Source organism: Ctenopharyngodon idella, chromosome 10, assembly GCF_019924925.1.
Source record: "Ctenopharyngodon idella isolate HZGC_01 chromosome 10, HZGC01, whole genome shotgun sequence".
In the NCBI taxonomy this organism is placed as follows: Eukaryota; Metazoa; Chordata; class Actinopteri; order Cypriniformes; family Xenocyprididae; genus Ctenopharyngodon; species Ctenopharyngodon idella.
In genome coordinates, this window is record NC_067229.1 from 638,946 (window position 1) to 662,828 (window position 23,883).

Here is a 23,883-nt window from a genome sequence, read left to right on the forward strand (position 1 = left end):
TCTATACGTCATAAGACTGTTGTGATTCGGCTGAACAAAAGTTTGTAATTTTAGGTGTTTTAAAGTATTTAAATCAATGCAAGCTGTCCAGACAATTGTATAGTTTTTACAAGTGATGTAAAATTGATGAATTTTTATTGAAAGTAATGATTTAACTAAAGTTAATGCTCATCCATACACGAGTAACAGAAAAGATTCATCTCATTTTGCTCCCTGTATCGTCAACCAGTTTACTGTAAAAACAGTTCTGGTCACTGGCAAGTACTGATGAGACAAACGGAGCTTTTGAAACCCCGAATCAATTGAATCAAATGTTTAGCGAAATGAATCAGTGATTCAAATCGCCACACACTGACGAGAGCTGCTGGTCAAAACAGTGCAGATGAACACAGTGGAGCCTGCAGCTGTACGGCTGTACCATGAGAGGGCGCTAATTAATGCTGTTTTTGTTTTTTACATCATTTTTAAATTGATTATTAGTCTGTCTGTGTACACTCATGATATATTGAGGAAGTAAGAGAGAATGAGAATAAATAAAGGTGTGTGTTTTAAAGTGTGTATGTGCTTGTGTGGTGGGGGATGGGTGAAAAGAAATCTATTGGCTAGTAATGCCAGTGCGTTAGTGACACTGCTTCAAAATAAAAGGGAAAATGTGACGTTCAGAAAGATGTGGGATCAATGTTGTGAGTTGGCTGCCAAACTTCATATCAATCCCTCGTTCCCTCACATAGTAACAATGCAGACAAAGAGGTCAAACACACCAGCAACAACGCCAGAGAAAGATTGATGCTGGAATCTGTTTCTTCCCTTCATAGATTACCTCACATCTGAAGTGAAAGACCGAGTTTGTCTGGCACTCCCACCACTGAAAGGCCAGTATTTGCTGCAGGACAAACTGTCAGAACTGTCAGTGTGGCAGGAGATAAAAATGAGTCCAGGGCACTGACGCCCAATCTAGATGATGCTGATGTTGAGCTGGAGCTGTGGAGGCAATTTAATGGTACAACACACAGCAGCAGTGACATCTGTGAGGTTTTAAAGAACTCAGCGGAGTTTTTCCCAAATTTACATTGTGTTCTGAAAGTCCTTCTAACTAATCCAGTGTCCACAGCCTCTGCAGAGCGGTCTTTCAGTGTATTGAGGCGCCTGAAGTACGGGGGAATTTTCGTTTCAATATTCCAAATAAATAGATTACGATCCACAAGTAAATGTAAAGAGATTCACAAGAAATAATCTCATGCACAAATCAATAGAATGAGATCCACAAATATATGTTAGCAGTTTCACAAAAAATAATTAATTAAATTCACAAATATGTAAAATGAGACTTGCTAATAAAAAACATTCACAAATATGTTTTTATGTCAACTCTGCCTGCATTTATTTGTGAATCACCACCTGTACATTTGTGAATTGCTTTCTGTGCATTTGTGAATGGATTCTGAAACAGTTCAAGCGTACTCCTTTCTAAGCCAACGTGACCGGCCACGATTGTAAAGCAAAACGTGACTGGTTGTAGCGAGAGCGTGCTGCGATTGGTCAGCGCAATGTGGCTGTTATCTGATTGGCTTGAGTAGACCTGGTAAAGTCGACCTATTTGTGGATTTGTCTGCAGTCTTGACGCTAGAACTGTTTCAGAATCCACAAATGCGTGAGGTGATTCACAAATAAATGCAGGCAGAGTTAAAAATTACAAAATACAAAAATACCCCCATACTGAAGACATATTTATGCAACACGATGACAGACTACAGGCTTACTGGACTTGCCCTTGAACATTCATCCTGGAATTAAAATCAACAAAGAGGAAAGTGCTTAAACAATTCATTGCGACCGGGAGGAGGAGAGAAAACTTCAAATAGGTAAGCAAGGTTTATCTTTAATTAATAATTTAGTGGCATTTCTTGAGTATTTGTGTGAGCGCTTTATATTTGGCGTTGGGTCGATGGCGGGTCGGTGTTAGTTCTGTTCGTACCCTGAGATAAAATCCTGCAGATGCCCCTGAATAAACATGTCATGACAACTTAAAGGGTTAGTTCACCCAAAAATGAAAATAATGTCATTAATTACTCACCCTCATGTCGTTCCACACCCGTAAGACCTTCGTTCATCTTCAGAACACAAATTAAGATATTTTTGTTTAAATCCGATGGCTCAGTGAGGCCTGCATAGCCAGCAATGACATTTCCTCTCTCAAGATCCATTAATGTACTAAAAACATATTTAAATCAGTTCATGTGAGTACAGTGGTTTAATATTAATTTTATAAAGTGACGAGAATATTTTTGGTGAACAAAATAACGACTTATATAGTGATGGCCGATTTCAAAACACTGCTTCATGAAGCTTCGGAGCGTTATGAATCTTTTGTGTCGAATCATGATTCGAATCGCGTGTCAAACCGCCAAACTGCTGAAATCACGTGACTTTGGCGCTCCGAACCGCTGATTCGACAACCTGATTCATTAATTATAAATAGGCAATTAAAATAGGCAGATCTAGCCGTTTTTAAGGCCTTTCTGTACTCAATCATTCTCTCTCTCCACGAAATGCGAAAAACTTCTAGTTTTGTTTTCTTCCAGCTGCGCTCCATTTTTCTGGCTGCTACCTTTAGGGCCTGAGTGTGCTCGTTGTACCATGTCATTGGATTAATTTCCTTAATCTTTTTTAAATGCAAAGGAGCAACTGAGTCTAATGTGCTGGAAAAGACAGAGGCAATAGTTTCTGTTGCAACATCGAGGTCTTCTAAGCTGTCTGGTATGCTAAGGCGATGAAACTGATCAGGAAGATTATTTATAAAGCGATCTTTAGTGGTAGAAGTGATGATTCTACCATATTTATGGCAGGGAGGCAGTTTAGCAGCCTTGACTAAATGTAGTATACACGAGACTAGATAATGATCTGAGATGTTGTCGCTCTTCTGCAGAATTTCAACGGCATCAATATCGATTCCATGTGACAATATTAAATCTAAAGTATGATTACGACAATGAGTGGGTCCTGACACGTGTTGTCTAACTCCAATATAATTTAGAATGTCTGTACCCCGAAGTCTTCAGGGAAGAGGGATGAACGTCTGAAGGCCCAGACTTTCACTGCTGAAATCTCAAAGAATCCTCAACAAGGAAGAAAAAGGCATATTTGCCCAGAAACCATAAAACTGAAGTTTGATATTTTCAGACACCTCTTTTCTGTGTTGCGCCCCTCTCTACCTCGGAGTCAGTGAGGTTGGGTATTTCTAGAACACTAGAAATAAATTTGGGTGGATATAAGCACTGATCCACGAGAGGGTTTAGGGTTTCTGCAGAGTCGGTGCAAAGACACACTGCAGTGACGACCGCAGGGTGAGGAAAAGGGACGTCCCAAGGTTCAGTGACACAGAGAATATGGGGTCTGGAAATAGCATCTGATGATTGGAATAGTCCAATTTATAAAGAAATGAAAAGAAAATATGGAGATAGAGTTTTGGCAGAAATCCCAGACTGGATAGAAAATTATGACTATTCTTTCAACTGCTGATGGACGGAAAATGATGGCACATAAAATAATGTAACAGCTTCGTTTGGGATTTCTCTGGCAGGTAAGAAATTACTTTTAAGTGAATATTACCTGCCTGTTGAGAAATTAATAATTCTATTTAAATCCTCAGGGTGTTTTCGGTCCAAGAAGTATTGTGAAATCCTTGCAAGGCACTAAATCAGCAGATCAGCAGATTATTGTAGTCCAAGTTTACTTTGATCAAGTGAAGTTTAAACAAATTCATGTCTGCTGTGTTCTGTCTCTGCTGTGTTAGATTGAGGGTAACAGAAGGGGGTCAAATCAGAAAACCAAAAACTCTTATGCAAAGTCCTGCCCACAGCCGGCTAAAGCGGAGACACGTCACACTGCCAATCTTAAAAGCATTGTACATCAAATCCATGGTGAATCATGAGTCAGATACCAACTAAGATATGCACAACTGTATTTATAATTTGGCTGCAAATATTTTTTTTTTACACAATGGTAATTAAAAGTGCTTTACATAAAGAGGAAACAAATACATAAGAATAAAAATGGAATGTATAAGAAATAAAAATAACAGTAAAAACAGAGAATACTCCCTGTCTGGGAGTTTCAGTCAAAATATTTGTTGCCACCAGGGCTGACTCAACTTTGCTGTCAGTCAGAGCGGATCTAAATGGATCTTCCTCACGCTGGAGGGATAACTATAAAAATATTAATATTTGTCAGGTAGCTGTGTGTTTAAACAGTACCCTTACAGACAAATCTTCCTGGACTAACTCTGTCAGAGCTCCATCCAGGGATAACTCTACTCAACAGTGCTTTAAAATCAATTCTAAATGCAACTAGAAGCCAGTGCAAGGACCTGAGGACTGGTGTGATATGATCATATTTTCTGCTTCTGCTTAGCGTTCTCATACGCTGTTTACGTCCAGCGCTTCCAGGTTCTACGTCAGAACGCCGACTCATTATTGTCCGGCTCCTGCGTCAGAATCACACGCATGCGTCGTGCTGATCACTTGACCAGCTTTGGCTAATACTGAGCCGGCATTCAGACGTAAACACGGAAGCTTCCCTGTGTTACTGCGTCACCTGCGTAAGGATAATGACAGGGAAGAGAAGAGATTGTTGAATAAAGTAGTTATTTTTGTTTTGTTTTTGCGCACAAAAAGTATTCTCGTCTCTTCATAACATTAAGGCTGAACCACTGCAGTCACATGTGTCTTTAGTACCTTTCTGGACCTCGAAAGTGTTGATTATATTGCTGTCTATGGACATATGGAGTCATAAACGTCTCAAATTCAATCATAAAAAATATCTTAATTTGTGTTCTAACTAACCCTTTAAATTAGTTTTATTGCAGGTTTGAAAAATTTGATCTCACACCCATTCTAACCTTCTCTCTATACACCCATAAACACCTCCGGCAACCCCCCTTCTCCCCCCCTCCTGCACTTCAGTGTGTCGAGTCTTTCAAAAACAGAAGACAAGGAAAGCACCAGGTCCAGATGACGTTACACCGGCCTGTCTGAAATCTTGTGCTGACCAGTTGGCCCCAATCTTCACACAGATCTTTAACAGATCACTGGAGCTGTGCAAAGTCCCTTCTTGCTTCAAATGCTCCACCATCATCCCAAAGAAACCCCAAAATCACAGGACTGAATGACTACAGGCCTGTTGCCTTAACATCTGTGGTCATGAAGTCATTTGAGTGACTGGTGCTGGCCTACTTGAAGGACATTACTGGACCCTTGCTGGACCCCCTGCAGTTTGCTTATTGAGCAAACAGGTCTGTGGATGATGCAGTCAACATGGGACTGCACTACATCCTCCAACATCTGGACAAACCAGGGGCTTATGTGAGGATCCTGTTTGTGGACTTCTGTTTTGGCCTTCAACACCATCATCATCTGTCAGTGGATCACCAGCTTCCTGACAGACAGGCAGCAGCTAGTGAGGCTGGGAAAAATCTCATCTAACACCTGCACCATCAGCACTGGCGCCCCCCAAGGGTGCGTTCTCTCCCGACTGCTCTTTTCCCTCTACACCAGCGATTGCACCACAAAAGATCCCTCCACTAATATGGTCACACTTCCTGGTTCTGGTAAGAACTCAAGCTGCTGGAGTTTGTTTATTAGGCCTGTGGGGCAACCGCCCAGTAAAGCATTACAATAATCCAGCCTTGAGGTCATGAGTGCATGAACTAACTTTTCTGCATCTGACATTGAGAGCATATGTCGTAATTTAGAGACATTTTTAAGATGGAAAAAAGTGGTTTTACATGTACCAGAAATGTGGTTTTCAAAAGAAAGCTTGTCATTAAAGATCACTTCTACACTTTAGTAGCAAATCTACACTTCTCAGTTTCTCCAGATGAAAAGACCAAGGTAAACTCACATGTGTTTCAACTAGAGTTTTAAAAGAGTTATTTTGCTCAGATTCGCCAATTTGAATATGCCAATCAAAAGCAAAAATCTGATTATGAACTCATTTCTCATCAAATTTCCCAAGACCAAAACTTTCTGGTAACCAAATGATATTTCTCTAAATGAACGATTACATTTACAGGTTACTGTATGTTTGCAATAATGTTCACTCATGGATTTTGTTGTAACAACACAAACATTATACATGTGATTTACTGGCTTTTGAGTTGAATTAACCCTGCAATGGTTTTTCTCTTTTACTTTATCTGTACAAACATCAGTGTTTCTGGTTTGATCGGTCTGGTGGTTAAACAGCATCTGCTGGATGTTTGTGGTTGATGCTCATGTCAGTAGTTTGTGGCTGAAGTATTTCTTCATTTTCTCTCCTGCTAATAAGAAGCACACAATCTTCCACTCCACACAAAACATCTTTACACTGAAATAAAGTGAATCCATCAACAGTCAAATAAGAGTCACAGGTCAGAGGTCAAATACAATTGACAGCTCACGACACTAAATCATCACAACTACAGTATGTTCCTTTTTAGAAAGAAATAGTATCTGTGAGGATTTCCAGTCAGGATTTACACCGTACCATAGTACTGAGACTGCTCTCATTAGAGTTACTAATGATTTGCTCTTATCATCAGATCGTGGTTGTATCTCTCCATTAGTGTTACTGGATCTCAGTGCTGCTTTTGACACTATCGTTCACAATATTCTTTTGAATGAAAATGATCAAAAATTATGTTGGCATTAGTGGAATTGCATTGTCATGGTTCAAATCATACTTATCTGACCGTTATCAGTTTGTAGTAGTAAACGAAGACATGTCATATCGATCACAAGTTCAATATGGAGTACCACAAGGCTCAGTACTAGGACCGTTACTGTTCACTCTGTACATGCTACCCTTGGGAGATATCATTAGGAAGCATGGCGTTAGTTTTCACTGTTACGCTGATGATACTCAGCTCTATATTTCTTCGCGCCCTGACGAAACTTACCAATTCACAAAATTAACAGAATGCATAGCTGATATAAAACATTGGATGACCAGTAATTTCCTACTACTAAATTCAGAAAAAAATTATTCTAATTTTTGGACCAAAAACCTCCACACGAAATAACCTAGAATACTGTGTAACACTTGATGGCTGCTCTGTTAAGTCTTCGTCGTCAGTTAGGAACCTGGGTGTGCTCTTTGATACCAATCTTTCATTTGAAAGCCACATTCCTAGCATCTGTAAAACCGCATTCTTCCATCTTAAAAATATATCTAAACTACGACATATGCTCTCAATGATAAATGCAGAAGAGTTAGTTCATGCGTTCATGACCTCAAGGCTAGATTACTGTAACGCTCTACTGGGTGGTTGTCCTGCTCGCCTGATAAACAAACTCCAGCTGGTCCAAAACAAGTTCTTACTAGAACCAGGAAGTATGACCATATTAGCCCAGTTCTGTCAACACTGCATTGGCTTCCTGTTAAACATCATATGGATTTTAAAATCTTGCTAATCACTTACAAAGCACTAAATGGTTTAGCTCCCCAGTACCTGAGCGAGCTCCTAATTCATTATAGTCCTTCAAGTCTATTGCAATCTCAGAATTCAGGCCAGCTGATAATACCTAGAATATCAAAATCAACTGTAGGTGGTAGATCCTTCTCCTATTTGGCACTTAAACTCTGGAACAATCTTCCTAGCATTGTTCGGGAAATAGACACACTCTGTCAGTTTAAATCTAGACTAAAAACACATCTCTTTAACCTGGCATACACATAACACATTATCAATTTATGTTTTCACATCCGTTAAAGGATTGTTGGGCTGCATAAATTAGGTCAGCCGGAACCGGGAACAGTTCCTATAACACCAGATGTACTCGTTACATCAGAAGAAGAATGGCATCTATGCTAATATTAGTCTCTCTGTTTATTCCGAGGTTTACGGTAGTCAGCCGGATCCGGGCCATATCCAGATCAGATGGAGGACCTACGCCTTGACACGACCACAACGCAGCCCTGAAGTGTCAGCAGAGATTGAGTCAACTAGATCATCCCTGTGAAGGCCTCATCGACACGACAGCCAGTGGCACAGCTCCTCAACAAACCGTCCATACCGGCATGATGAATACGATCCTCAACTGGATGGAACTGGATTAAATATTTTGACTGTTGCGATCCCAATCTGACTAATGACCTGTAACGCTGCCTGAATCATAATCACGCACTGTTCGCTGTTGGCCAGAGGAGAACTGGCCCCCCGACTGAGTCTGGTTTCTCCCAAGGTTTTTTTCTCCATTTTAAAACCTGATGTCACCTGATGGAGTTTGGGTTCCTTGCCGCTGTCGCCTTTGGCTTGCTTAGTTGGGGACACTTGATATTCAACAATGTTTTGATCTGCCTGCATTGACACCATTGTATGCGAACTGAACTGAGCTGGACGATGACATCAATGTTTACTCCTGAGCCGATGTATAGATAAATTAACTAAATTAATAACTTATTATTTTTACAACAGAAATGAATCAATACTGAATTTACTTAAGCTGGACAATGACACCATTTTCTTTAAGAGCTGCTGTGCAACCAAAATTATTTTCCAGTTATCTCTGTAAAGCTGCTTTGATGTAATAGAGTTGGTTATATATATATATATATATATATATATATATTGTGTGTCTCCACTTGATAAGAATGATGTTAAATAATCACACTGAAAGACGATTGGATAGAATAAGGGTTAACAGGGCTTCCTATTGGCTGGCTGGTTCTCTGTGGTGTGTGCGTCCTCTATTGCACCTATCAGTTCATGTGTGTAAGGCCAACGGTAAGTCATGTGATTGATAGCGCCATAATTCTGTCTGTAATTGTGTCAATGAAATGTGTGATATATTAAGAGCAACAGCATATATATATATATATATATATGTATATATATTCGAAATTGAGAAAAGTGTTGGATATTGGTGAAGAGTGTGTTTTATTGTAGTGCCAGCACGAGGAGTGTCGAATATGTGTCACTCTGTGTTACTTAATTTAGAGACATTTTTAAGATGGAAAAAGGCGGTTTTACAAGTGCCAGAAATGTGGTTTTCAAAAGAAAGCTTGTCATCAAAGATCACTTCTACACTTTAGGTAGCAAATCTACACTTCTCAGTTTCTCCAGATGAAAAGGTAAACTCACACGTGTTTCAACTAGAGTTTTAAAAGAGTTATTTTGCTCAGATTCGCCAAAATACCAAAGTCTGCAATCAAAAGCAAAACATCTGATTATGAACTCATTTCTCATCAAATTTTCCAAGACCAAAACTTTCTGGTAACCAAATGATATTTCTCTAAATGAACGATTACATTTACAGGTTACTGTATGTTTGCATTAATGTTCACTCATGGATTTTGTTGTAACAACACAAACATTATACATGTGATTTACTGGCTTTTGAGTCGAATTAACCATGAATGGTTTTTCTCTTTTATTTTATCTGTTCAAACATCAGTGTGTCTGGTTTGATCTGTCTGGTGGTTAAACAGCTTCTGCTGGATGTTTGTCGTCTCTGTGTGTGTCAGCAGTTTGTGGCTGAAGTATTTCTTCATTTTCTCTCCTGCTAATAACATCACAATCTTCCACTCCACACAAAACATCTTTACACTGAAATAAAGTGAATCCATCCACAGTCAAATAAGAGTCACAGGTCAGAGGTCAAATATGATTGACAGCACTAAATAACACATCAGTAGATTCAGATATCTAGTCCAATATTTCACTCTTCTGCTATTAGTTTTCATTCAGGGCCAGAATTCATTTGAAAATGTAAGATCAGCAAAAGCCATTTTCGTGACGTTAAAGGAGACGGATGTGTGAGCGGAAACTAACTGAGGTTGGGGGAGGATTCACACACAACCAGATAAATATCACAGTTCAGTGTGTTTCAGATTAATTTTTTTTAGACATTTTAAGAGTTACTATCGTGGGCTTTTCAGTGAACCGATGAAGAAAATGTTTCTCAAGTTAGTTTTGCTCTGTTTGTGGCGTCTGGTTGGTGAGTTTTAAATGTGTTTTTATGGCTTCAGTTGTTTCTGTTCTGGTACCATGTGATAAATTACTGGTTAAATTAGAGAAGATTAACATTCACTGTTAGTGTCAGCGACGGTGGCTGTAGTGAAGCGCACGACTCAGGAAATAACTCAAAGAACAGTCTTTAATCTAATAATCCACACAATACACAGGAGAATCATGAGGAGAAACACAACCACGTAACGTAGACGATACCGGACGATGAACTGAACAGAACTCAGGGTTTAAATAACAGGGAGATCAATGGAAGAACAGAAACAGGTCTGGGATTAATTAACTAATGATAGAGAACACAGGCAAATGGAAACACAGAAAACTTATAATCAGTATGTGAACTGTTGCACTAGGAAAAATAAGACATTGGACAAGTGTTATGGCAACGTTAAAGTTGCTTTTTCTGCCTCCACACTGCCATCATTGACAGGATCTGACCATAATGTTATTAATCTTCAACCTAAATATCAAAGACTTCTTGAAAGGGAGAAACTTCGGGTAAAGACCTTAAAGATTTGGAATGAAGAGAGTATTAAGTGCCTTCAGGGTTGTTTTGAATGTACTTTGTTGGACAATTTTGAAAATGTTTAAAAACACACAAGAGTCCTGGGCCGGATAACATTTGTGCTGAGCAATTATCTACAGTTTTTGCTTTGTTGTTTCAAAAGTCTTTTGACCAGCATGTAGTGCTTCAACTATGGAAAACTTCAACTATAGTACCTATTCCTAAAATTAACAAATCAGTAGAATTTAATGATTATCGACCAATTGCATTAATCTCTTTGGTGTTTAAATGCTGCAATAGGCTTGTAAGTAAATAGTGGGGGAAAAAAATGGCATTTATTGGATCTGATTCAAATATGCTTATCAGTACAATTGTTATGGAACACAGACTCACAACAACGTAAAAGTGAATATGAGGCTTTATTTATCACAGCATGGATAGTAAACAAGCTGGTGAGTAATATTGAATGAGAATACTGACAGTTCTTTGTATTGTAGATAGTTGGAGGAGATCGTGGAGCTGAGCAGTCGAGCACACACTTCGGTGAGTATGTTGGAGTGGAATGGAGTCTGGGATGAGAAGATGTGGGAGACACAGACAAGCAGGAAGACGCTGGAGACACAGAGGATGCAGGGATGATGGAGCATGGAGGTAAGTAGGTCAGGTAAGTAAGTCCTTCTCGAAGTTGAGACCAGACAAAGTGCTGTGGTGAAGTGTATTGCTCGTGATGATGAGGTGATGACGATCAGGTGCGGGTGATTAGTATTCTGGTGATTGTGACCTCTGTGATTGGGTGGTGACGGAGCCTGGCCGATTTCTGACACCAATAAGGGACAGGGTATCCGCGGGGCATTAAAAAGCATTAAAAGTCATTAAATGGATTTTGCGAAAATTAAGGCCTTAAATGGCATTAAAAAGCATTCAATTTTATTCCTACAGGCATTTAATTTTTTAGATAGTTTTGAAGAAAAATAATACTACCAGTTTATTTTGTATATAGCCTTCATAATTAATAACTGATTTGACTGAACTTTAAGTAGAATGGCGAATAGCCAGTCGAAGCATGGATTCGGCTATTATACACCATAGCCAACTCAGGTAGATACTGCTTCTAGTTCTTTTTCTTTTCTGGGGGTAATGTCCTTAGCATGTAGTGCATGGTTCTGTTAAATCTTTCGCATTGGGAGTTACCCTGAGGGTGATATGGAGTTGTGCGATTCTTTCCGATTCCATAGATTTTACACAGTTCTTTGATAACATTGGCTTCAAAACATCGACCTTGGTCAGAATGTAGTCGTGCAGGACAGCCGTAGTGGACAAACCAATGCTGTATCAGTGCTTTTGACATGGTGTGAGCAGTCTGATTTCTGCTTGGCACTGCCACCATGAAATGAGTAAACATGTCAGTTAAGACAAGGAAATTCTCCCACAGATTCCTCCAAGAGAGAATAATCTATAGAGAGGACTTTAAGCGGTGCAGACACATTAGTGCATGTCGTTGGGGCTCGAATTTTAGGGAAAACATCCTTTGCAAGAGTACATCTCTTGCACTCATGAATACAACTTTGAACGTCCTTGGTCATTGTTGGCCAGTAATAGCTGCGCCTCATGCGCTCCAGCGTGCTTCTTTCTCCAAAATGACCACAATGATTGTGCTGACTCTCATTCACATACATAAGGGTTCCGGAACCACCAACTGACAAATTACTTCCCCGTCTCGTGGGTCAAGGATAGTTCGGAACAGCACTCCTTTTTTAAGCTTGAGTCGAATTAATTGTATAGCAAGCTTTTTTAACTCCACATCCATGTCTCGCTGCTCAAATGGAGTCAGATTCTTGTTGGTCAGTACAGAATGGTAGATAGGTGCTAAATTAGGGTCAATCTTTTGTTGCTCTTCTATATCACTCCAGCTATATCCAGGGACTTTCCTCGTCACCAACACCTGGACCGATGCTTGTACTTTCTACTGAGTTTCAGTAACTGGCCTTAAGTATGTGCGCACCTCATCGGAGTTCATCTTGATGAAGTCTTTCGCAGAGTCCTCTTTCTCAGGCTCCTCACCAGATGGGATCCTTGACAACACATCTGCGTTTATTTTTTGTTGTCCTGGTTTGTAGTAGACCTCAAAATCAAACTCTGCCAGCTGAGCCATCCACCACTGCTCAACAGCTCCTAGATTTGCTGTCTCAAGGTAACACAAAGGGTTATGATCAGTGACCACAGAAAACTTGAAGTAAATCAAACATTACACCACCCATTTTAGAGCAAGCAGCTCTAGCTTGAAAGCACTGTAATTTTGATCGTTCTTTTCTGACCCACAAAGACCCCGACTCGCATATGCGATCACACGCTCAGCTCCTCCTTGACGTTGACTCAAAACTGCCCCTAAGACCATGCAGGCTCCCGTCAGTTGTGAGTACAAAAGGCTGGCTGAAATCTGGGTATGCGAGGACTGGTGGACACAATAAGCACTGCTTGACTTTGTCAAGTGGTCTGGCACTCAGTCGTACAGTTAAAAGGTTCCATCATTTTCTCTTTTTCTCCCTTACCAAGCAGAGCATGAAGTGGACTGGCCAACTGAGCAAAACCAGGAACAAACCTCCTGTAATAACTTATAAATCCAAGGACTTGCCTCAACTCCTTGACATTCTTGGGTACAGGCCATGTTTCTAATGCCTGTGTATTCTCTCCACTTGTATTCCCTTCAGGTTTCAAAAGGAAGCATTTGCTGGGCTTTAGCTTAAATCCATGTTGTCTCAACCGGTTGAACACAATTTCAAGCCTTTGACAATGGCTATCGTAGTCCTTCGAAAAGACAATAATATCATCAAGGTAGATAAGCAGTATGTCAAACGTCAGATCACAGAGCACCACCCCCATCAGATGCTGAAATGTCGCATTGCAAAGTCCGAATGGCATCCTGGTCCATTAAAATAGACCAAAGAAAGTGGTGATGGCGGTCTTTGCTCTGTCTTCCTCACTCATGGCCACTTGGAAATAGCCTGAAGTAAGATCAAGCATGGAGAACAGCTGTGCATTTCCCAAGGCGTCAAGTGACTCCTTGATGCGCGGAAGGGGTAAGCGTCTTTGCAGGTCACTTTATTCAGCCTTCTATAATCGCAACAAAAACACCTGAAACACCTGGGGTGGAATTCTGCGATGTCTTTGCTTAAGTCAAGTCAAGTCAAGTCACCTTTATTTATATAGCGCTTTTTACAATGTAGATTGTGTCAAAGCAGCTTTACATTGATAACTGGTACATTGTTTGGCTGCACAGCAGCTCTTAAAGAATAGTGTCAATGCAGGCAGATCAAAAGCACTGTTGAATATCAAATGTCAAGTCAAGTGTCCCCAACTAAGCAAGCCAGAGGCGACAGCGGCAAGGAACCCAAACTCCATCAGGTGACATCAGGTGGCAGACAAGTGGCAAATTGGTGTTAAAATGGAGAAAAAAACCTTGGGAGAAACCAGGCTTAGTCGGGGTGCCAGTTCTCCTCTGGCCAACAGTGCTTTGTTACAATTCAGGTTGCTATCATAAGTCCAATAGGATCGCAACATTAAAAGTATTTATTTCAGTTCCATCCAATTGAGGATCGTATTCATTACGCCGGTATGGACGGTTGTTGAGGAACTGTGTCGTGGCTGTCGTGTCGATGAGGCCTTCACAGGGGATGATCTAGTTGACTCAATCTCTGCTGATACTTCAGGGCTGCGTTGTGGTCGTGTCAAGGTGCAGGTCCTTGGTCTCACCTGGATACGGCCCGGATCCGGTTGACTACGGTGAACCTCGGGATAAACAGAAAGACTAATATTAGCGTAGATGCCATTCTTCTTCTGATGTAACGAGTACATCTGGTGTTATAGGAAGTGTTCCCGGTTCCGGCTGACCTAATTTATGCAGCCTAATAATCCTTTAACGGATTTGGAAATATAAATTGGTAATGTGTTATGTGTATGCCAGGTTAAAGAGATGCGTTTTTAGTCTAGATTTAAACTGACAGAGTGTGTCTGCTTCCCGAACAATGCTAGGAAGATTGTTCCAGAGTTTAGGTGCCAAATAGGAGAAGGATCTACCGCCTGCAGGTTGATTTTGATATTCTAGGTATTATCAGCTGGCCTGAATTCTGAGATCGCAATAGACTTGAAGGACTATAATGAATTAGGAGCTCGCTCAGGTACTGGGGAGCTAAACCATTTAGTGCTTTGTAAGTAATTAGCAAGATTTTAAAATCTATACGATGTTTAACAGGAAGCCAATGCAGTGTTGACAGAACTGGGCTAATATGGTCATACTTCCTGGTTCTAGTAAGAACTCTAGCTGCTGCATTTTGTACGAGCTGTAGTTTATTTATCAGGCGAGCAGAACAACCACCCAGTAGAGCGTTACAGTAATCTAGCCTTGAGGTCATGAACGCATGAACTAACTGTTCTGCATTTTTCATTGAGAGCATATGTCGTAGTTTAGATATATTTTTAAGATGGAAGAATGCGGTTTTACAGATGCTAGAAACATGGCCTTCAAATGAGAGATTGGTATCAAAGAGCACACCCAGGTTCCTAACTGACGACGAAGACTTAACAGAGCAGCCATCAAGTGTTAGACAATATTCTAGGTTATTACGTGAAGAAGTTTTTGGTCCAAAAATTAGAATCTCTGTTTTTTCTGAATTTAGTAGTAGGAAATTACTGGTCATCCAATTTTTTATATCAGCTATGCATTCCGTTAATTTTGTGAATTGGTAAGTTTCGTCAGGGCGCGAAGAAATATAGAGCTGAGTATCATCAGCGTAACAGTGAAAACTAACGCCATGCTTCCTAATGATATCTCCCAAGGGTAGCATGTACAGAGTGAACAGCAACGGTCCTAGTACTGAGCCTTGTGGTACTCCATATTGAACTTGTGATCGATATGACATCTCTTCGTTTACTACTACAAACTGATAACGGTCAGATAAGTATGATTTGAACCATGACAATGCAATTCCACTAATGCCAACATAATTTTCGAGTCTATTTAAAAGAATATTGTGATCAATAGTGTCAAATGCTGCACTAAGATCCAGTAACACTAATAGAGAGATACAACCACGATCTGATGATAAGAGCAAATCATTAGTAACTCTAATGAGAGCAGTCTCAGTACTATGGTACGGTCTAAATCCTGACTGGAAATCCTCACAGATACCATTTCTTTCTAAAAAGGAACATAGTTGTGATGATACTGCCTTTTTTAGTATTTTTGACAGAAAAGTGAGATTTGAGATCGGCCTGTAATTGACTAATTCTCTAGGATCAAGTTGTGGTTTTTTTAATAAGAGGTTTAATAATAGCCAGCTTAAAAGTTTTTGGTACGTATCCTAATGATAAAGATGAATTGACGATATTGAGAAGAGGGTCTATGACCTCTGGAAGCATTTCTTTCAATAGCTTAGTCGGTATAGGGTCTAACATACATGTTGTTGATTTTGATGATTTAACAAGTTTAGACAATTCTTCCTCTCCTAAAGCAGTAAATGAATTGAATTTTTCCTCAGGGACACTACAATGCACTGTCTGACACAATACTGTAGTAGACGGTTGCATGGTTATTATTTTTTCTCTAATATTATCAATCTTGCAAGTAAAGAAGTTCATAAAGTCATTACTGCTGTGCTCTTTGGAAACATCAGAAGTTGAAGCTTTATTTCTTGTTAATTTAGCCACTGTATCAAATAAATACCTAGGGTTGTGCTTATTTTCTTCTAAAAGTTTTGAAAAATAAGCAGATCTAACAGATTTTAAGGCCTTTCTGTACTCAATCATTCTCTCTCTCCACGAAATACGAAATACTTCTAGTTTTGATTTCTTCCAGCTGCGCTCCATTTTTCTGGCTGCTAACTTTAGGGCCCGAGTGTGGTCATTGTACCATGGCATTGGATTAATTTCCTTAATCTTTTTTAAATGCAAAGGAGCAACTGAGTCTAATGTGCTGGAAAAGACAGAGGCAATAGTTTCTGTTGCAACAGCTTCTCAATACGCTTAATGGGAGGTGCATCTTCTGTAGGGATGTTGTGTGTGACAGATGTCTTGTAACCAAAGTCATCCTTTGAAAACACATCACTGTGCTTTGCCAGTAGGTCCCGGAGTTTTCCACGCTGAGCTTCTGTGAGTTCTTCAAGATTTGTTTGCACTGCAACAGGCAACTGCTCCGTGGTGCCTTCCTCCACTTTTACCTGATGTTGCTGCACAGCCTTGACATGCAGAGCTCCTTCCTTCTCCTCAAACTCAACAAGCACTTTTGGATCAACCTCTTGCGGCTTACACAGTGCTGCTATCCTACATCACGGCATGAGCTTCACAGCCTTCTCACTAGAATTCAACACTCTGTCTGGGACTTTACCATAAGCTGTCTTGGCCAGCACATTAGCAATAAGAACACTCTTTGGCAAGTTGACTTCTGATGAGTCCTCGACCAGCACTTGGCTGCTCACTTTTGGTGGTATTCTACAGCAACCTTCCAAAACATGCTCACTGAATGGAGGGATAGTGATTGCTTGCTTTCCAGCTACTTTCACAAACCCAATCTTGTTTCCACAACTCAATGCCTCAGTCTGTATCTTAATGTTAGCCAACACACGCTGGACTTTTGCTTCCCCGACACTATGGCTATACCTGTCCATCTTCTTCATAACTTCAGTGGCCATGAATAGATCTCTGAGGTCACTTAACACATTCATCCCAACAATTTTGGCTGCACAGCAGTTCTTAAAGAAAATGGTGTCATTGTCCAGGTTAAGTAAATTCAGAATTGATTCATTCCATTGTAAGAATCAATAATTATTAATTTATCTATATCAGCAGTGGAGTAAACAATCATGTCATCATCCAGCTCAGTTCAATTCGCATACAAGGGTGTCGATGCAGGCAGATCAAAACATTGTTGTATATCAAGTGTCAAGTGTCCCCAACTATGCAAGCCAAAGGCAACGGCGGCAAGGAACCCAAACTCCAACAGGTGACATCAGGTGGCAAACAGGTGTTAAAATGGAGAAAAAAAAAAACCTTGGGAGAAACCAGGCTCAGTCAGGGGGCCAGTTTTCCTCTGGCCAACGGCGAACAGTGCGTGATTATGATTCAGGCAGCTTTCATAAGTCAGATTGAAATTGCAACAGTCAAAGTATTTATTCCAGTTCCAACTAGTTGAGGATCGTATTCTTCATGCCAGTATGGGACGGTTTGTTGAGGATCTGTGCCACTGGCTGTCGTGTCGATGAGGCCTTCACAGGGGATGATCTAGTAGACACTTCAGGGCTGCGTTGTCGTTGTGTCTAGGCGCAGGTCCTTGATCTCGGCTGACTACGGTACACTTTGAGATAAACTGAGAGACTAATATTAGCGTAGATGCCATTCTTCTTCTGATGTAACGAGTATGTAACGAGTACATCTGGTGTTATAGGAAGTGTTCCTGGTTCCGGCTGACCTAATTTATGCAGCCTAACATAAATCACCGAAAACACTTTCACAGAGGGCCTTGAAAACATTCCCTGCATCACAGTCTGCAGTGTGACTTCTGATAACGGATGGACCTGGACTCTCCAGCACTGAGGTAACTTGATCAGCTGTCTTTTCCATCTCCACTTTGTTTTTCAGAGGTTGCATCCATTTTAATTTTCTCTGTTCTGAGGACAGCATCGGCTAGTCTGCCCTGGCTTACTACTCATATGTCAGGTCCCTCTCAGCTTTGACTCTCCCCTTCATTTCACGTCGTAGCGAGTCATCCTTGTGGCGTAACACAAGCTGTTCTTTCAGTACACCATCAGCATCAGGGACTCTAGTCGGCCCCCGGTTCTGGATGATACTCAGCTTCTCCTGCAAGTCATAAGCATAATAGCGGATAGTTTCTCCAGGCATTTGCTTGCGGTCGTAAAACACTTTCAGTCTGCTGCCAATGGGAAGTTTGTCCCCATATGTCTGGTCTAAAGCATCAAAGATCTCATCCACTGACCTCCCATTTCCGATGAGCATAAACTTGATTGTCATCTTAGCCTCATCTTTTAAATACTGCTTAACAAACTCAATTTTGTCTTCTTCTGGAAGTTTCAACATCTTAAATCCGGACTTCATCGAGTTTATTGATTCTTTTATACTCAACTCACCAGGCCTGGATTGATATCTGCTGAACTGTGGGAGTTTACGGTCTCTTGGGATGTAAACAGTAGATGGCGCTCTTTGGGCGGCAGCCTGTTGATCAATAACAGCTTTAGCAAGCAAAAGCACTTCTCTCTGTTCGGCTCTGGCCTGTTCCAACATACCTACCTGTTCACCGAACCTCCTTTGCATCTCTGCAAACTGTCTCTTTAATTCCTCCAGTTCAGCGATAGTGTCGAATCAAAGACCTGGAATTTACACTTAATTAGTATACTCGCTAGTTTATCCTGTTCGTGACGTCAGTATGTGGTGGAGGGAAATATGCCACCGCCTTGTGTGGGGAATGTTCAGCACTTAGCTAAGGAAGATCCTTGTCCTCCCACCCAATGCTTTTAGTCGTTGTACAACTATTAGTTGTATATTGTGCCTATCGTGTTACAATGTGTAAATGCTGTTAAAGAGGTGGTGAGGGGCTAGAAAAAGAGTAGAAAAAGAGGAAAATAGTGTACATCACCACTCTTAGTTCATGGACGAGGCACTGAATGATGTCCAACGGATGGCAGGGTAATGTCTCTTCACTCAATAACCCTCAGCGATTGTCCCCGCGATACTTACCAGCCTACGTCTGTTACATAAACATAACTTTAACGTTATACACTACCCGAAAACCAATGCATTCTTCCTCAGCGCATCACTGCTCTTCTCCACCGTCTCACCGTTCTCTCTTCACTCTTCGCGCACATTTAATGGCAGAATGCTTTAACATTTCAATAATTAATTGATAAACTAGTGTTTTCTGTATTTTCGGCTGCAGTGATGAAGTCGACGAGGCTGACTCGTCATCTCGTCACACGCCTATATGCACGTTTCATACGGATTACATAACCTGAGAATATTTCGGTTCTTTTTTTTTGGCGCACTCAAGTTCACAGAGAGAGATGGCAGAAAGCGCACCCTGTATGCTTTGATTATTTTACTAAAGCACAACGTTTTGTTAAGTAGACACTTCACAGATTCAAAAGATGTATTACTCTCATCTGTATGACCAAAAATGACACAGTATTTTAAGTGCAAGTGATCGCACCGGCGCCTCCATGATAGCTGTCATGCAGTAAGCGCGCTACTATTCAGCTTTCACGCTCTGCACAAACACTTGAATAGCCCCCATTTTTCTAGGTTAACATTAAAGCAAGTTGCTAGTACTTACATGTTTCAGATGACCATATTTGCCATATTTGAGGTGGATGAATGATCGTTTGGATGTCCTGCCCGATGTACTGTAATTACCACATTGATCAGCTGTTAATGATCTGTCATGTAAATGATCCGCAGCAGGGAGTTACACACTACACAAGCGGACAACAACTCTGTCACCCAATGACTTTATTTGAAAATGGACATTGGGAAGAAATTTAATTAAATTAACCCTTTCACATAAGTTTAAAATATTCTGAGTGTTTTGTCATTTAAAAACCTATATAATGATGTTGATCATAATCTATAGCTACAATGACGGATAGCTGATAAACGTACTCCACACGGCTCCGGGGGGTTAATAAAGTCCTTCTGAAGCGAAGTGATGTGTTTGTGTAAGAAAAATATTCATATTTAACAAGTCAAAAGTAAAATATCTAGCTTCCGCCAGACCGCCTTTCATATTCAACAAATGAAAAAAGGGTAACTGACGTCGCATCAGTTAAGCTTCTTTCATAAGTTGATTAGGGAAGGTGTAGGATGTAGCGTAAGCTTTGTGAACTGTGAGAGTTGGTAGATATTTTACTTTATAACTTTTTAAATATGGATATTTATGGAGCCGTGTGGAGTACGTTTATGATGGATGGATGCACTTTCTTCAGCTCATACTCGTTGATGCTGTTCACAGCCATTTTAAAGTTCGGATGTGTCAGGATATTTATTAATATTTCTCAGATTGAGTTCATCAGAAAGAGGAAAGTCATATACACCTAGGATGGCTTGAGGGTGAGTAAAGCTTGGGCTAATTTTCATTTTAAAGTGAACTAGTCCTTTAATTAAATTTGCAGATGATACTGTACTGGTTAGTCTCCTCAAAGGGGATGAGGACAGTCATAGACCTTTTTTAAATGAATTTATTTCTTGGTGTGACACATCAAATTTCAAGTTGAATGTTTTAAAAACTAAAGAAATCAAGTCAAGTCATCTTCATTTATATAGCGCTTTTTACAATACAGTTTGTTTCAAAGCAATAGCACTAGCTCTGAACTAGCACCCGGTTCATCTTGGTGGAAAAAGTATGATAGGCTTAGAACAATTTTATCAGACTAGATGCCTTAGTAAATCTATGAAAATTATTTCTGATTATAGGCATCCACTGTATAATGAGTTTCAGCTTTTGCCTTCAGCTAGTGAAGCTTCATCAAACCAACATCAAGTGATTTTAAAGCTTTAATCTGTGAAAAACTCTGTTCTTCAGGTGGGTCAGGTGTTACATTTGTGAGGAGAGTGATTAAGGGAGATTCAGTCACTCTCGACTCTCCTCTTACTGAAATGAAGGATGATGATCTGATTCAGTGGAGGTTTGGAAACACTTTAATAGCTGAAATCAATGTAACGGCCGACAGATTCACTGTATATGATGATGTTCTTGATGGGAGATTCAGAGACAGACTGAAGCTGGACAAACAAACTGGATCTCTGACCATCACAAACATCACAATGAAACATGATGGATATTATAAAATATTGGGGGAAGGGTTCATTCTCATCGTCTATGGTGAGTTAAATATAATTTTCACATGTTTATATTATAATCAACACAAAGATGCAATTATTCAATCAATTCAATCAGTCAGTTTTGCTTCTGTTGTTAAATTATGATGATATTCATTTCAAATTTAAGTTTAAAACCATGTCTTATCTTAATTTATGTTAAACCTGTTTCTGTTTGTTCTCCATGTGTGTGTTTGATGATTCAGATGAAATATCAGTGAAGGAGGGAGATTCAGTCACTCTAAACTCTGATCATACTGAAGTGAAGGATGTTGATCTGATTCAGTGGAGGTTTGGAGATGGAAACACTATAATAGCTGAAATCAATAAACGGTTCGACAGAATCACTGTATATGATGATGTTCTTGATGGGAGATTCAGAGACAGACTGAAGCTGGACAATCAAACTGGATCTCTGACCATCACAAACATCACAATGAAATACACTGGAGAATATGATCTAAAGATTGACGATAAGTGGTATAATTTCTATCTCGCTGTCATTGGTGAGTTCAAAAACGTTTACACTTGTTTTTTAATGACAAAGTTGAAATGAATTCATACTTTTTGCTGTTTTATGATATTGTTTGTTTGCAAATTTTAATTTTAAACTATTTAATTTTTAACTATTTAGTTTAACAAACCATTATAATCTGTTTATCTGTGACAAACCCTGATTCAGAGTCAGTGATGGAGGGAGATTCAGTCACTATAAACTCTCGTCTTACTGAAATGAAGGATGATGATCGTGATTGAGTGGATATCTAAAAACTATTTAATAGCTGAAATCGATAAACGGTTCGACAGAATCACTGTATATGATGATGCTGATGGGAGATTCAGAGACAGACTGAAGCTGGACAATCAAACTGGATCTCTGACCATCACAAACACCACAATGAAACACGCTGGACTTTATAAACTAGAGATCAACAATAAGAGATTTTATTTCTATCTCATTGTCTACAGGTGAGTTAAATATCAGTTTCACGTGTTTTATTTATTACAGCTAGATCTAAAGAAGTATCTCATCATGACTAATGAGTGAAAATGACTAATTCTCTTACTTTTACATGAACAGCAGGTTTATATTTAACTTTCTATTAAATAGTTTTAAATGCTCTACTTTTGATCATCTTGGTTCCTCTGGATGTTTCTTGAATATCTTCATTCATCCTCATTTCTCTTTATTCTCTCATGTTTTCAGCTCGTCTGCCTGTTCCTGTCATCAGCAGCAACTCTTCACAGTGTTCTTCATCATCATCATCATCATCATCATATTGTTCATTGGTGTGTTCAGTGGTGAATGTGAGTCATGTGACTCTCTCCTGGTACAGAGGAAACAGTTTATTGTCCAGCATCAGTGTGTCTGATCTCAGCATCAGTCTCTCTCTACCTCTGGAGGTGGAATATCAGGATAAAAACACCTACAGCTGTGTGCTGAACAATCCCATCAGCAACCAGACTCAACATCTGGACATCACTCAACTCTGTCACACATGTTCAGGTACGGCAGCGCTGATGATATTAGCGTTTATTGACTGAGCTGATCTCACTTTGATGTTTTTATTCCTCAGACTCTGTCCACTGTTGTGGTCCTACTGAAGCTGTGATCCGATTGGTCCTCTCTGCTCTGGTGGGCGTGGCTACTGTCATTATTCTGGTTTATGACATCAGATCCAGAAGAGCTGAACGAGATCAAGCACAGATTCACACATCAGGTACATGATTGATGATGTCATTTCTCACACACTGATTCAGCATATATTAATATTTGTGAGATTTATTAATTTATGGCTTTACATGTTCATCTTTTTCAGGAAGTGCTTAAATCTAAAGCAGAACGCTGAACTTTAAAGATTCTTCAAGTGTGTTTTTGTCATAATAAATACTGATGATTATTTGAGCTTCTCTTTCAGTGTCAGATTTGTAAAAATCTCATTTGTAAGGCTTTATTGTTTATATTTCTCTCAGAGACACACAGATCTCACTTTACTACTACTGCTGTATATTTGTCATGTGTATTTTACACTGTTGTTGATGATCAAATTAAAATAGCATCTTTTTAATGTGTCTGACGGAGATGACACAAATTAAGTTCTGAAGTGAATAAATGTAAATTTTTAGAAGAAAACATTTTCAGAAAAACCTGTTCCCTCACATGTTCATTAGCTTGTCTACAAATATATCAGTTTATAATAATGTGTTATTAAATAATAAAAACTAACATCTAAAACAAATTTTGTCTCTTATCTCAAGAATCAGTGAGATTAAGTTCAGACGTCTCTGTAACAATTGTAGTCACATGTCTATTTAGAATAAATGTTTACATTTATTAAGAATTCAAACTGCCACACGCGCTTAAGAACTACAGGACTTTTATTTTAGTCTGGCGATATGACGTCATAAGACTGCGCTGGCGCTCCTGCCTCTGTTGTGATTCGGCTGAACAAAGACAAAGATTGTATATTATAGGGAGATGAGAGGGTCTGTATCTCTT

At 39.7% G+C, this 23,883-nt stretch overlaps 1 protein-coding gene across 4 annotated transcripts; it reads left to right on the forward strand.

Annotated features, from left to right (window-relative positions):
* Window positions 1-9,807: 9,807 nt before the first annotated feature.
* LOC127520279 (SLAM family member 9-like) lies at window positions 9,808-23,623 on the forward strand. Of its 4 annotated transcripts, XM_051908251.1 has the most exons (7): window positions 9,808-9,974; window positions 20,565-20,615; window positions 21,088-21,387; window positions 21,590-21,889; window positions 22,591-22,890; window positions 22,961-23,104; window positions 23,204-23,623. In XM_051908251.1, exons 3-7 carry the CDS (start codon window positions 21,162-21,164, stop codon window positions 23,212-23,214), a joined length of 981 nt encoding a protein of 326 aa, XP_051764211.1. In that variant the 5' UTR covers window positions 9,808-9,974; window positions 20,565-20,615; window positions 21,088-21,161; the 3' UTR covers window positions 23,215-23,623. The 4 variants fall into 4 exon arrangements, with proteins under 4 accessions (XP_051764211.1, XP_051764210.1, XP_051764213.1 ...); XM_051908250.1 differs by lacking the exon at window positions 20,565-20,615 and having other exon boundaries at window positions 9,809-9,974; XM_051908252.1 differs by lacking the exon at window positions 9,808-9,974 and having other exon boundaries at window positions 16,540-20,615.
* The last annotated feature ends 260 nt before the right edge of the window (window positions 23,624-23,883 follow it).

Coding starts and splice junctions, on each gene's coding strand:
- LOC127520279 (XM_051908250.1), top strand. CDS start 9,923: ATGAAGAAAATGTTTCTCAAGTTAGTTTTGCTCTGTTTGTGGCGTCTG. Junction 21,388..21,589: donor GTTCATTCTCATCGTCTATG/GTGAGTTAAATA, acceptor TTGATGATTCAG/ATGAAATATCAGTGAAGGAG. Junction 21,890..22,590: donor TTTCTATCTCGCTGTCATTG/GTGAGTTCAAAA, acceptor TCATGTTTTCAG/CTCGTCTGCCTGTTCCTGTC.